Source organism: Furipterus horrens, unplaced genomic scaffold, assembly GCF_987537825.1.
Source record: "Furipterus horrens unplaced genomic scaffold, mFurHor1.1.pri manual_scaffold_10, whole genome shotgun sequence".
NCBI lineage: Eukaryota > Metazoa > Chordata > Mammalia > Chiroptera > Furipteridae > Furipterus > Furipterus horrens.
Genome location: NW_028327180.1, coordinates 97,055,534 through 97,069,743, shown reverse-complemented (window position 1 = coordinate 97,069,743; position 14,210 = coordinate 97,055,534). Strand labels below are relative to the sequence as shown.

Below are 14,210 nucleotides of genomic sequence, written 5' to 3'. Positions count from 1 at the left end.
TCCCAAGATTCAAACTTAGGCAATGAGTGGCCAGTGATGAGAAACCTGCAGAGAGTCAAGGCTGGGAGTGGATGGAAGACATGAGTTTAATTTTAGTCACTGAAGTGGAGGCACATGTGGGACAGAAGACGCATGTGGAACAGTTCTATAGGTGTCTGCAAGCCCGAAGATGAGAATTACTGAAACAGCACAAAATCACTGAACAACACTGAGGGGTCAGCTGAGGTAAAAAAAAAAAAAATCTTAACTGACAATAGTACCTATCTACAGAGGTGTGCAATTTCTTTGATTATCACTCAACAAATTACAGAAAACTCTGAATCTCTTCAGGGTTAAGGTTTGCCAGGCAGATGAAGTAATAATACAGCCATGAACAAAGTATATGAAGCTTATTCCTTTCCTGATCCCCTTATTGTGAAATAAACAAATACATGTCAAGAGGTCAAAGTACTATAGAGAAAAATAAAGCAGGGTAAGAATGTTCTTTTGGAGAGGGAGGTCAGACGTGGAAGAGAATTCTGACCGCAGTGAGGGAGCGCCATGGGAACATCTAGGAGAAAGCATTCCTAGCACCAGAGAAGTTCAAAGGTGCTAAAGTGAAAACACTGGTAATGCTCCAGAAAGAGCAAGGAGGCCAGGACGGGTGAGTGGAATTAGAAGGGACAGGAAACCAGGCCAGAGAAGCAGTAGAGGATGCTCTGGACCATACAAAGACTTTGGAATTTGTCCCTCGTGTGATGGGAAGCCCCTGGAAGCTGATGAGTAAGGAGGACAGTGCCATTATCTGATGGGACAGAAGTTCAATTCATCTCTCTATACGACAGGGTCTGGGAGAGAGCGCAGAACTCTGAGAGAGTTGTCAGTCTCCAAAGAATCACGAGGGATGACAAAGACAGGCAGGGGGACACCAGGAGAAACAGAGGGTGGTGGGACCGAGCAGAATGAGCCTGAAAGAAGCAAGCACTCCACTGGCACGAGCAGATGGAGAGGATACAGAATAAGACAAAATCCCTGGGAAATGTCTCAAGAAGTCTACATTCTGGTCATGATGATTGAGACTGAAATGACTATAAAATTAGCCTCACTTAATTAGAGTTGTGTGGCCTGAGCACAAATATATTTATTTGTTTTAATTATAATTATCACAATATTGGGAGCTTCCCTGAATATTAACCTTTTCCTGATAAAACGGCACACAGATTTTTGGCAGAAGCTCCGCAATCTTCTAACTTGGTCATGTCCTCCCAGGAGTTGGGAAGGAGTCGTATAAGGCTCAGAAGGAAACGGCATTACAATTCTCGTTACTCGGAGCTTCTTCATAGGAAATTAATTATTTTAAAATATTACATAAAACATCATTCTTATTTAACTTAAAAATCTCATTTGAAGACACATATTATTCTTTTCCCACACAAAGTAGGGAGGCTGCAGTATGCGTCCTACGCTGAACCTGCCTGCTTCGGTTTCCACAGCCCCCGCCCCAGCCCCGCCGCTCACCCCACCCTCATGCTGAACCCCTCACCCAGGGGAGAGGAGAGGCCGCCATCGCTCCAGCCCGTACTTTCGACTCAACAGGACCAGCGGAAGCTCTGGCTACTTCAGCAGCTTCTCCAAGAGGCCAGGGAACCCAACTCAGAAACACGGAGAAGCGGAACACCCAAGGGGCAGGTTTCAAGCACTAAGAAACGGACACAGGAACAAGCGGACAGATGAGCTGCTTTCCCTTGTTCCCGTCCCCCTGCTACCACCACAGACTGCAGGAGGCAAAGCGGCTCCCCGCGGCCTTTGGGGAAGATGCCAGCGGTGAGGAAGGCACCGCCTTACACGGCCGAGCGCCATTACGCGTGGCAGCACGGTCCACACAGTCGCTGTGCAAGCGGAACTAGTGAGTTCTGAGCCGCTGCTCCCAAAGGAAATACAGGGTTAGGTTCCTGACGGACTATGGTCACAAGCCGCTCATCCACTGATCAACACATCACCCTGTTTTGTCTGTTTTTATTGAAGGAAACCCTATCTAGTACACAGGTGACTCATTAATCTCGAAGTCGCAGCCAAGAGCACCACAACTTGCCTAAATAAAGCCACGTACACACGTGGGTTTTTCTCTGTAAGGCACATTCCAGCCTTCTTGTGCTTAGAAACACCAGGCAGCACGTCAGCACTACGCTGGCAGGGCCATTTTAAACGGCCGAACCGCCAACAAAGAACACAAAAACGCAAAAATACTGGCACAAAATAGAGCGCAGAAAGGACACATTTACAGCATGAGAGCCAAAGGAGAAGGCAGAGCACCTGTTCAAGCTCAGCCGGGCAGGCGCGCCCCCAGGACGCAGACTGCTCGCCACCCCGCACGTGCCCAGGAACGGCACAAGAGCACCACGAGTGCCCATCGGAAGCACGGAAACCTGCCAGCGTGCGATCTGTGAATGACGACGACGGACTCTGTTTTCTCTTATTCTCTTACTTCCTTCTCCTTCATTCTTTCTTCCCTGAAAATGCACCCTTCTCCTTACTCCTCAAAGATAGTCTTAGTCTGTGAAGGTCACCTAAGGCTCTGTTTTCTAAAGAATGCAGACTAAAACACAAAACAGATCCTATTTAAAGTTATATATGTGTGCTGCTTAAAGAGAAAATTACATTGTTCTACTTGGCAAATATACATGCTCTTCGTTTGCTTCCTCTTATCTGTTTCTCAGGAAAATGGGCCCATGGGTATTTCCCTACTCAATAACAAAACTTTTAAGAATCTAATTATAGCAAAAAGTATACTTAATTTCTACTTAAGTAAATGTGTGATGTCATATTAAAAGATAATAGAGAGGCAAATTATTCACTTGGTTTAAAATGAACCAAAGCATTTTAAGAATGCCTGCATTCATATTTAAAAATAATTTAATGTTGGAAATAATAAACTTAAGAGAAACTAAAAATATTTATGTTACATTCGGATTCAAATTTCAATGACAAGAGCTATTTTAAAGGTTGAAATGGGTATGGAAAGAAGGGAAAATATAACTAAAAAAATATTTATCTTAAGGCAGTTTGTAAGAAGAAAAAATTGAGAAACCACCTAAAATTCCCCAAACAAGGGCCTATTTAAATTATGGTACAGTTTAGAGAATTTCATGTCTACGTGAAACGTTCATAATGTTATGTTTGATTTAAAAAAAACAAAAAAGAAGTGTTTTTCCCTGGCCGGGTGGCTCAGTTAATTGGAGCATCGCCCCACATACCAAAAGGTCGCAGGTTTGATCCCCGGGCAGGGCACATGCCTAGGCTACACACTGGTTCCTAGTCAGGGCAGTATGTATGTATGGGAGGCAACCAATCACTGTTTCTCTCTCACATCGATGTTTAAAAAAACAACAAGTGTTTTGAGTTTTTTTCTTTGTTTTGTTTTAGTAATATAGCACTTCCCTTCGCCAGGCATTGTTCTAAACATTAAAAAAATATTAACTCATTTAATCCTAATAATAGCCCCAAATGAATCAGGTATTATTACTATTAGTATTCCTATTTTGTTTACAAAACAGTAGTATTATATAATTTTTGCTTAAAAAATTGAAAAATACATGTGTGGTGAACATACATCCTCAAGTATGAATTGAAAAGGCTCAAGGTCTTTACCAAGATGACAGCAGTGCTTATCTCCAAACCAATATATGACTTTTCAATCGAACTTTTGAAGGTTCAGCAAAAACACGTATTACTTTGTTAATAAAGACATTATTAACAAAGAAAATATATAGAAAACCAACTCACTCGTATTATTCATATAGGAACTTTCCTCAGGTTAGATTAGGAACATGAATTGCTTCTTATTAAAGATACAGTTATGAAGTGAACAGTCTAGTCAACAATCATAAACAAAACTTGTATTGGGTAATTAACTAGCTGCTGATTTTTGACCAGACATATGTCACCCCAATTTTGCCACCATCCCAATACACATTGATTTTGCATGCTTCATTAGGTCTAAGGAATAAAAGCAACCTCAATCTTCATCACGCTTTCTATGCACATTTAAAATATATCTGACTATAGCAACTTACTACAGGCTTGACGTCTACAAATCACTCAACCTCTAAGCCTTGGTATTCCCATCAATAAAAAGGAAAAGAATACCTTCCTTAAAAGGCCAAATACAAAATGCGTTAGCTAACAATACCAGTTCAATGACAGTTTCTTAACTACTTAGTAAATTTCTGTAAGTTACATGGCCATCCCTTACCGACAGGATAGCTCTCCATCCATAGCATCATGTTCATCTGTACTGGTGTATGTTAATCTTCCTCCAACCACTGTCCCAACTAAGTACACCAGCCATGCAAGACGTCCTAATAAATAACAAGAACAAAAAATGTTTAGGAAGTATTGTAGAAAACTCAAAATTTAGTAAATTTATCTATTCCCCCAAATAAGTGATAAACTACTGTGAACACAGTTCTTCACAGTGTGGAGAGTGGGGTTTTAAGTTCATTACGGCATGGACAACTGTAATAAAACAACAATTAAAAAAAAGTTTATCAAGGCAGTAAGTTAAAACAGTAAAACTGAGAGATTTTAGAGGCAGATAAAACTGAATCCCACCTCTACCAATTTGCTATGGGAACTTGCTTCAGTTACTTACCCCTTTACATCTTAAGGTTTTCATCTGCAAAATGGAGAAAATTTTATCTACCCTGAAGACTTATTAAAATTAAACGTGATCACAACAAATGTAATGTCTAGATGTAGGGCTTTCTTTTCTGAACAGTCAATATCATGATAGTACCAGTCTGATTATTTTTAATATTACGCCTGCTTGAAACATAATAATTTATTCCCTTTGTATTTTTATGCATAATTTTTTAAAAATCCAAGATTTTTAAATCACATTGGGCAAATCACGTCGTTTGACAACCAAATTAACTTCTCGGGCAGCGGCAGTGAAGGACTAAACAGCTCCCCAACAGAGGCACAATGGCAGCACCCCCAGTTTTCATAAACCTTACTCTGGGGCAGCCGACACTGACACTTTAGAAGTGGAGGTATTTATATCGAATGGTTTTTATTTAAGGCATTTTATTTTACATCTCTATATTCACCGATCTATGTATCAAGTTGTCTGAGATTTTTGAGGCCTTTATGAATAATTAACAACATATCAATTATCTTGCTAAAAAGAAATTTTGTGCTATTCTTGGGGACTAGTTCTTCAAAGAGGAACGGGCTGTTTCATAATACTGAAACCAACGATATTTCTGTATTGGGAACCCTTTTCAAGTGAACTACAGTGCTTTGTTTTATTTTTATTTTATTTTATTTTTTACAAGGTATTGAATTACACAGTAATAAAAGAGGGTGTCTGTACTTGTAAGAAAACTTAAGAAGAATAAATAATAAGTAGAAAAATGACACATAAACGGCAGACTCTTCCTATCCTCCTACGGATACTAGCGGTCATCACTGTACTACAACTCATCAACAGCTACTTCAAACTTCTGGAGACAAAGGTATAATGAGGTGACAAACACCCTGCAAGTCTAAAATGTAACCTGGCAAGTATCCACATCCCGAAATCTATCATAAAACAATGAATAAATCAGAATTGACCAATTATGCAGCCTTGTATATTAGCAACATGAAACAGGTTGAATAAAAGAATAAGATCAGTAATTTGACAAGCAATTCAGTTTTATGAATGACTCATGTATAACTTGTGAAAAAAGATAATGGGGAAAAAAAGTGCATGTAGGAAACAGAAGGTGTTAGGAAGTTACCTTATGTACTTTGGAAGTATTTTATGATCCATGTAAAAGTGTGTTGCTAACAAACACATTATACCTTTACCTAAACCTCACCAACAACTGACTGGCAGTGTTCAAAATAATAGATGTTAAGTTACTTTGGTTACAGAATTACTTCCCCGAAGCTTAAAGAATCTTATAAATCCATAAATCTAAACTGTATTTAGGAATATATTCATAAATATCCAATATATGTTACATATCTATAAATTTTAAAAATATCTTATAGTAAGACTAAATTTCCATTTTAATTTTCCATTAATGTTCAGGGCACTTGTTTTAGCAGCTGTTCAAGGACAGCACATTTTTTCCTTTAAAAAATAATTATTGCTGTAATAATCTGTAATTATGGTTTATAACTGCAATAATCCCAAAGAAATCAGTCATTACCATAGATCACAAGTAATCGTTAACTACTGTTAATGACCTATTTCTTAGGGATTATTGTTTTCGTAAACCATGACCATATCATCACAAACATGGAAGAGCAAGACAATATAATACAAATGAGATCATAATATAATAATAAACTTATTTTGTAACATTAAAAGCCATTAAGCATCTAAATTAAAGCACACATAACGGGAGCATATAATTTTCTTTGTTCAACACTAACTGAAGTGTTTAGTCTGCACAAAAGAAACTGAATAGTACAAACTGGAGCCACGTTAGATATTTTTTGTGACATGAAACAATCACTTTTGAGTGGACCACAGATCTTTTTTTAAAAGCTGGAAAAATTGCTTCCCATTGACCTTTTGACTAGAAGAAAGGAAAGATATTTATTTAAAATTTTCTATGCTTCAGGAATTATATTAGAAACTTTGAAATGTCATCTTATTAAAGTTATAGAATGTATCTAACAATAAAAACTCCTTAAATTTATATTAATCAAAAATCAAGTCTGACTTAATTTTATTCAATAAACATTTATTTAACATCAGTAAATTATTACTGTTCAGTTAATTGCGTTCACATTTCTTAGAACAGCTAATACCCTTTTGTAGCGTGGCTCCAGTAGCGCTTAGTTGTCCTGAACTTCATTCAAAACAATTTTCTTAGATTGTTACAGCTGTCATGTCAGTGTGCATTAAAAAAAACTTGTCAAAATTGGTGAAATTTTGTGTAGCGATTTTAGTATTGAAGATGGAAGAAACTACACAACATTTTCGGCATATTATGCTTTCTTATTTCAAGAAAGGTAAAAATGCATCCGAAACGTAGATCTGTGCAGTGTATGGAGAAGGTGCTGTGACCAACTGAACATGTCAAAAGTGGTCTGTGAGGGAGGTTTCATGCTGGAGATTTCTCACTGGATGATGCTCCGCAGTTGGACAGACCAGCTGAAGTCGATAGCAATCAAATCAAGACATTAACTGAGAACAATCAACACTGTACCATGCAGTAAAGAGCCGACATACTCAAAATATCCAAATCAAGAAAGCAATTGGTGAAAATGAAAACTGTATCTTTTATTTTACGGAAAAAACTAAACAGACTTTTTGGCCAACCCAATACATTATAATTTAATATTGGTATATATGAAAAATGTAAGCCACGTGTATGAAGTGTAATAAAACAAACACCTGTGAGCGCACCGTACAACTTCAGAACCAAGGCTTTACCAACACACGCATCCCTACCTCCGTGCCCTCCCCCAGCCTGTCTCCTTACCTCCCACCCTAGAGGCACCCATGATCCTATATCCAGTCTCCTATTCTCGTGACATTTTTCAATATGTCAAAGTACATATAGTTTACTAAGAACTGCTTCTTTCCTCCCACTAAATAACTTACCTCTGACATTCATCTTTAAGTATACCTGTAGCTCATTCATTTTATTGTTATGTAGTATTATTGGATTGGCCAAAAAACTATGTGTTATTTTCAAAATATACAAATTTATTTATATAAGCAGTAAAGGTATGAAGAAAAGGCATTAATTAATTTTTTACAAAAATTCAAGATTGCAAGTACTTTCTGCTGGTTGGAAAGGGGAACAAAGGGCCCAGCCTAGCTAGTGGGGGTGAACCACTCTTTCAGCCACGTGATGGCGCTTGCTACTGGCAGCCGCTATGTGTCAATGTATGTAAATACCTTCTTGTATGTACCTGGGGTTTAATAATCTTCAAAACTCTACTAAAAGAAGAAATCAATCATGAAAGGACTAAATGCTGCAAAAAATATTAGTTCTCCCCAATTTAATTTATAAATAATGAAATTCTAATAAAAGAGAACGTTTAAAGGAGAGAAGGTGAACCACTCCACTACCTGGTCCCCAGCAGTGCTGTGCGACACACAAAAAGCGGAAGTACATAATGAATAGAAGGTATTTTAAGGAAATGTTATGTAAATGTAAAGCATAATCTTTTAAATGTTTTACAAAAAAAGTGTAGAAGAGAAATCACTGAAAGTAAGTTTGACTATCACCTGTTACCACTAACTTTCTTAAACAAGATAAAAGATACAAATATTTTTAGAAAATTTTGGAACTATAACTAAAATACCTTCTCTTAGAAATGTATCAAGCCAGTTTCATTCTCAAAATTCATCTCATTAAAAAAGTCTGAAAAATGTATTATTTATTTTCCTTCCCTGCTATGATACTGAGAGGACTTAAAGGGATAAACATAAATAAGTAAATCCTCCTTTGATAAAGGATTAAAGACAAATGGTAAGATATGTAAATTTAAAGAATTAAAATATAATAATAATAAAAATAAAATAAAGCCACGGTGAAGGGTAACACACAAATGCAAATCCATGCTGAGGTCTTACAGAATTTTTTTACTGGCTGGAACTGGGCTCTGAATTTGCAGTCTACAACAAAGAAGGACACATGACCAATTAGATCAGGTAGAAGACAGTTGTAAGATAATAAACTCTACTCATTATCAGCTTTTCTTGATACTGATTCCAGAAATATCTCCATATGAATCTTATAAAGGAAAACTGAAAATTAACCATCAGGCCACCAAAATATCCAGAAGGTTAAAAATTTAATGGCTTATTAGGGGATTAGGAATTGGGGGAACTATATAAAAGTAATTTGCATAAAGTTGTTAAAGTGATGAATGAAACCACTTAAAACTCAACATGCTGCCACGTAATGGGGAAAAACGTATGGACCTTCCTGAATGGTCACATCCACAGTGGCCCCGGCGGCGGAGTGCAGGAGCTTTTGGTAATTCTGCGCGTTCTGGTCGAACAGCTGCACGAGGAGGGCGCACGTCTTCTCGTACTCACACCTGCTGACCGTGCACAGCTGCTCCAGCTGCTGGAACACGGTGGCGGTGTCGTCCAGTGGGTCATCTAAGCGGTCTCTGCGGGGGTGGGACACGTTTGCAGACAACGTTAGAATCGAATGTACTTTCAGTCACCACAAAGTAACTTCATTTATGCTAAATAAAATTCCATAACGGATAAAGGAATGAAAGAAAAATAGAGGGGGGTGTGAAAAACAAAATATCTATATCTGAATATGACATGATTACACACGTTTTAAAAATACCAAAAACACCCACTCGTCCTAACAGTTGAGTTTCCCAAGCTCCTGGCATACAGGGTCAACATACAAAATTCCACTACATTACTATATACGAGCCACGAATAACTGGAAACTGGAATTTAAAAAACAGTATCTTCCCAAGGCACTAGAAAACATAAAATACTAATTAAATCTAAGTAGGAGCTGAAGGCTGAATACTACAAAACATTCATGAAAGAAATGACAGAAGAGCTCAGTAAATTACAAGATAACCACAACAGTTATCAAGATAGGTTATTAGCAGGAGAAACACATGTATGTGGTCAATTACTTTTTGGAAACAGTGTAAAAGGCAATTCAATGGGGAAAGAATTGTTTTGTTTTTTTACAAAATAGTGGTGGGATAACTGGTCATCCATATGAAAAAAAATAAAAATAAAAATAACCTCAAGTCTTACCTCATATCACATACAAAAATTAACTCAAAATGAATCACAATGTTAATTCTGAAAGTATATAATTTTTAGAAGAAAAATATACAATAAACTGAACTTCATCAAACTTTACAATGCCTTATCTTTGAAAGACTGTTAAGGAAATGAAAAGGCAAGCTATGAACTGGAAGAAAACAGCTGAAAAAACACACAAGATAAAAAAGACTTGTGGCCAGAATATACAGACTTCTCAAGTCTCAATATAAGAAAATAACCCAATAAAAAATGGGCAACAGACTAGACAGGCAGTTTGCCAAGAATACATATGAGTGATAAATAAGCATATAAAATGATGCTCAACTTTATCAGTCATTGAGGGAACACAAATTAAAACCACAATGAGGTACCATTACATACCTATTAGGATGACTAAATTTTTAAAAACAGACAATATTAAGTGCTGATGAGGATGCAGACTGACTGGATCTTTCATACATAGCTGGTGGGAAGGCAAAAGGATACAGCTGTTTGGAAAAGAGTCTGGCAGTTTCTTACAAAGTAAAACACCCACTTACCACGCAACCTAGGAGTCTCACACCTCACTATTTACCCAAGAGAAATAAAAACCTAGGTTCACGCAAAAATCTGTATAGGAACATTTACAGCTGTTTTATTCATAATTGATAAAAATGAAAACAACCCAAATACCCACTCACGGGTCAATGGATAGACAAACTGTGATACATCCATACAATGGAATACTATTCAGCAACGATAAGGAAACAACTACTGATTCAACGTGGAGGACTCTTATATGCACTATGTGAAGTGAAAGAAGCTGGACTAAAAGGCTATATACCATATAATTTCATTTATACAACACTCCGGAAAAGGCAAACACTACAGGGAAACAAAATAAATCAGTAATTGCCAGAGGCTAATGGTGGGGAAAGGACTAACTATAAATAGACCCAAAATAACTTTTTGGGGATGATGAAACCCTTCTTTATCTTAACTTTGATGATAGTTATACAACTGTATGAACTGCTCAGAACTCATAAAACTGTACACTGAACAGGGTGAATTTTACAGTAGGTAAATTATTCCTCAATTTTTTAAAATTCAAAGACACAAAAGGTGAAAATTCAACAGAAATATTTAGTTTTTAATACCTCACAACTATGGCAACAGATTCCAACCGAGAAGTGATAAAGGCCTTCGTGATTTCAGGTGCGTAAGTGTCTAGTAAGTGGGGTTCAGTTGATTTCACAAAAGGAACTGAAGCTACCATCCTTTGCCACAGAGTTAATAAATAATGAACACTGTTGGGAGCAAATTCCCAATGCTACAAAGAAATAAAGCAAATGTTATTTAAAATGACATGTCTTAAAATTACTAAACACAGATTTTAAAATTAAATTTTATTCTGATTATATAACCAATGAACACCTAACATAGCAGATTTTGTAAATGCAAAAAGTGTGTAAAGAAGAAACCAACAAGCTCATTATTCTACCACCCAGGAGTGACTACTATTAAAATTTAGTACACGTCCGTCCTTCTAGTCTTCTTTCCATGAATAGTTTTTCACAGAGTTGATATCTTGGAATATATGGTTTTAAAACCTTCCCCTAAACTTATAAATTTTCCCCAAAACCAATTTGTAAAAACTTTCTTTTATTTCTTCACATAGATTCTACAACTTCTCAATTCATTCTTCAATTATTAGATCTTTAGGTGCCCTCTAAATTTTTATTATAAAAATGTTATAATGAACTTTTTAACCTAAAACCTCGCAATGAACATTTTTAGCAAAGTACTCTAATCGATGTTAAAAATCCCTACCAAATCTTACCAAGAAATTGTTTCAAAACTATCTAGAGTTTAATATCAATTATATATTTCTACTTACCCGTAGGCTAGTAATGGTAAAGTTAGCAATCAATCTGATAACGTCAGGATACTCCTTCACTGTAACTAATTCTCCCAGCTGGTAATTTGTCTTCAAACGAGCCAAAAATCGACAAAATTCATGATAATTACCTGGATCAGACAAACCCTAAAATATGAGGCAAAAAGGCTTTTAAAAATACTTCAAAACAAACCAAGCTAATGACCATCAATAAAATTCCAAGAGTATTTTATTAATACGTCTTCCAGTTTTCATGGGTACTTATGGGTATTTTGTATCAACTGGGTAGACAGTAATAAAAGAAAACAAATAATTTCTGCTGGATTTAATGCTGTCATCAATTATTAACAATAAGGAATCCAAAGCAGAGGCTTTGCAGGAAACTGCAGCATGAGAGCTAAATTATAATTATTAGGAACCCAGCACATTACACACAAAATGTGTGCGTGCATGTGTTGTGGCTTAGAAAGAAGTCAACAGACGACTTGAAAAATACTTAAGATAAAAAATAAGAATGGGCTCTTGAAACCCTGGAAAAGAGCAACACCACCCAAGGTGAAGGTAAATAGTATGTGTGCACTGCACACACAATAGAAATTTCTTTTAATTCGACAAATGTTTATTGAACCCACAGGCATTGTACCCTCAAGCATCTTTCTGTTGCTAAATGAAGGGCCATTTAAATGAACTATTTCAGTGTAGGGCCCAAAGCGGAACAAAACTACTACAAGATACAGAAATAACTTCTGGGAGAGGTTAAGTTAAAGGGAAAAACTGAAAAAAGTGCCCACACGCCTCTGAGTTCCTTGAAGACAGGGCGCGTGTTGTTATCCTTACAGTTTGAACACTTTGTGCTGTGGCTGGCATGAAACAGAAGTCAGAAAGTGTTTGTTTGATACTGAAAGACTGCATAAGAGATTTCATTCAAACGAGCTCAAGGAAAGAACATAAAACAGCGTCTATTAAGGACAAATTACAAGAAGTATTTTGTACTCATAGGTCCTTTAATACATGTTTGTAACTCCGAAGTAATTTATAGATATTCAAACTAACTTTTACAGCCATGAAACGTCAACATTTGGATGTTAAATCAATTAAGAAAATTATATGATATTATCCACATATTGATTAATGACAGTAATTAAAACTAAAAACATTAAAGTATACATATTGGTAAAATTCCACTTATAAGCAAAACAAGTAACTTTCATAGTTATGCTAAATTGAAAAGGTAAAGTGGAGTGGGGGGGCTGGATGAAAGAATGTGAAGGGATTTCCCAAAATAATTTACATATGACAGACAGATACAGACAACAGTGTGGTGACAGCCAGGGTGGAAAGGGGGTGGGAGAGAGGCGGGGGTAGGCGAAGGGGGGGGGTGGGGACAGAAAGAGGCTTTGCTTGGGGCGACAGCACACCAAGTGGTGGGCAGATGATGGTTTAGTGAGTGGTGCACTTGAAATCTGTACGGTTTTATTAACCAATGTCGCCCCAATAAGTTCAATTAAAAAAAATAAAAAAGGTAAAGCAAATGCACAACATTTAAAATTCTCCTAGGAATAACCTGCAAAAATAATTGCTCTTTAAAAAAACATTTTCTTTAGGTACAGATATTACATGTAGTAACCAAGAGATTTATATAAACCTCCTTAAATCATCATTTAACCTTTTAATACCTGTATTTTTGTTACAGAAATTTTAAACCAAGTACAGAATAAAAAGTGAAACAAAAATTTTTATCTAGGTATGCAAAATCACTAAATAACGTTTTGTAATTCTCTGAGATACCGCTACTGACGTTTTGCAGTTAGTGTAGAAAGCAGATTTTAAAATCTACAAACTATTTGTCCACAAGAGGGCAAAAAGACATTATTTCATAGTTTAGAGCCATTTATCCCAATGTTAACATTTAGATTTATATTAAGTCCCCTCGTTCAGAAGGCGATATAACTGAATTAACCCCTTTGTAATATAAGAAGTGCACGCAAAGAGATGCAGCACAGGAGCGGGAAGCAGAAGCATAATGTGACATATGACATCCACTCCCCTAAAAGAATGGAAGAAGCAACAAGAGGAAGAACACAGAAGGGTGTTGGGAAAAGTGCCCGTTCGCGCTCTAAGAAAGAAGAATACGATACCACCTAATTTCTCCAGAATCATAATAAAGTTTATTATGCCCGTTTCAGCAGGGAAAGAAACTGTATTTTTATATGCTAAGTATTAATTAAATTTCTTCATAAATACCTGAGGGTTTTCAAGTATCCTTTTAACTCCCTTAATTAAATTACCAAGGTACTTGGCACGCTCAGGACTGCTAAATAAGGACCTTCTTGTAGAGGCAAACTGGACTAAGCATGACAGTACCTGGAAAAGGAAACAACAAATGCCATTTCAATTTAAAAAGGAACTCCGGCCACATGTAAGGATCATTAACCTTTACATAAAAAACATTTTTAATTTCTGCGATTAAAAAAGCATTATAGAATCCAAAATGAATGAAAGCTAAAAATGTAACGTATCAGTCACCCCGTCAACCCTACCACTGGTGAGCCTTCTCCTCTACCATTTTTTCATATGTCAGATATGCCC

At 36.6% G+C, this 14,210-nt stretch overlaps 1 protein-coding gene across 1 annotated transcript in view; it reads right to left on the bottom strand.

The window, feature by feature from the left end:
• The window catches only part of RANBP17 (RAN binding protein 17), a 223,965-nt gene that overhangs the window by 182,788 nt on the left and 26,967 nt on the right, over positions 1 to 14,210 (bottom strand). Inside the window, exons 9-13 of the mRNA XM_090288573.1 lie at positions 13,866 to 13,985; positions 11,622 to 11,768; positions 10,882 to 11,054; positions 8,918 to 9,111; positions 4,232 to 4,337 (exon numbers count right to left, since the gene is read on the bottom strand). Coding sequence (XP_090144699.1) covers positions 4,232 to 4,337; positions 8,918 to 9,111; positions 10,882 to 11,054; positions 11,622 to 11,768; positions 13,866 to 13,985 — 740 coding nt within the window. The remainder of the gene's footprint in view (positions 1 to 4,231; positions 4,338 to 8,917; positions 9,112 to 10,881; positions 11,055 to 11,621; positions 11,769 to 13,865; positions 13,986 to 14,210) is intronic.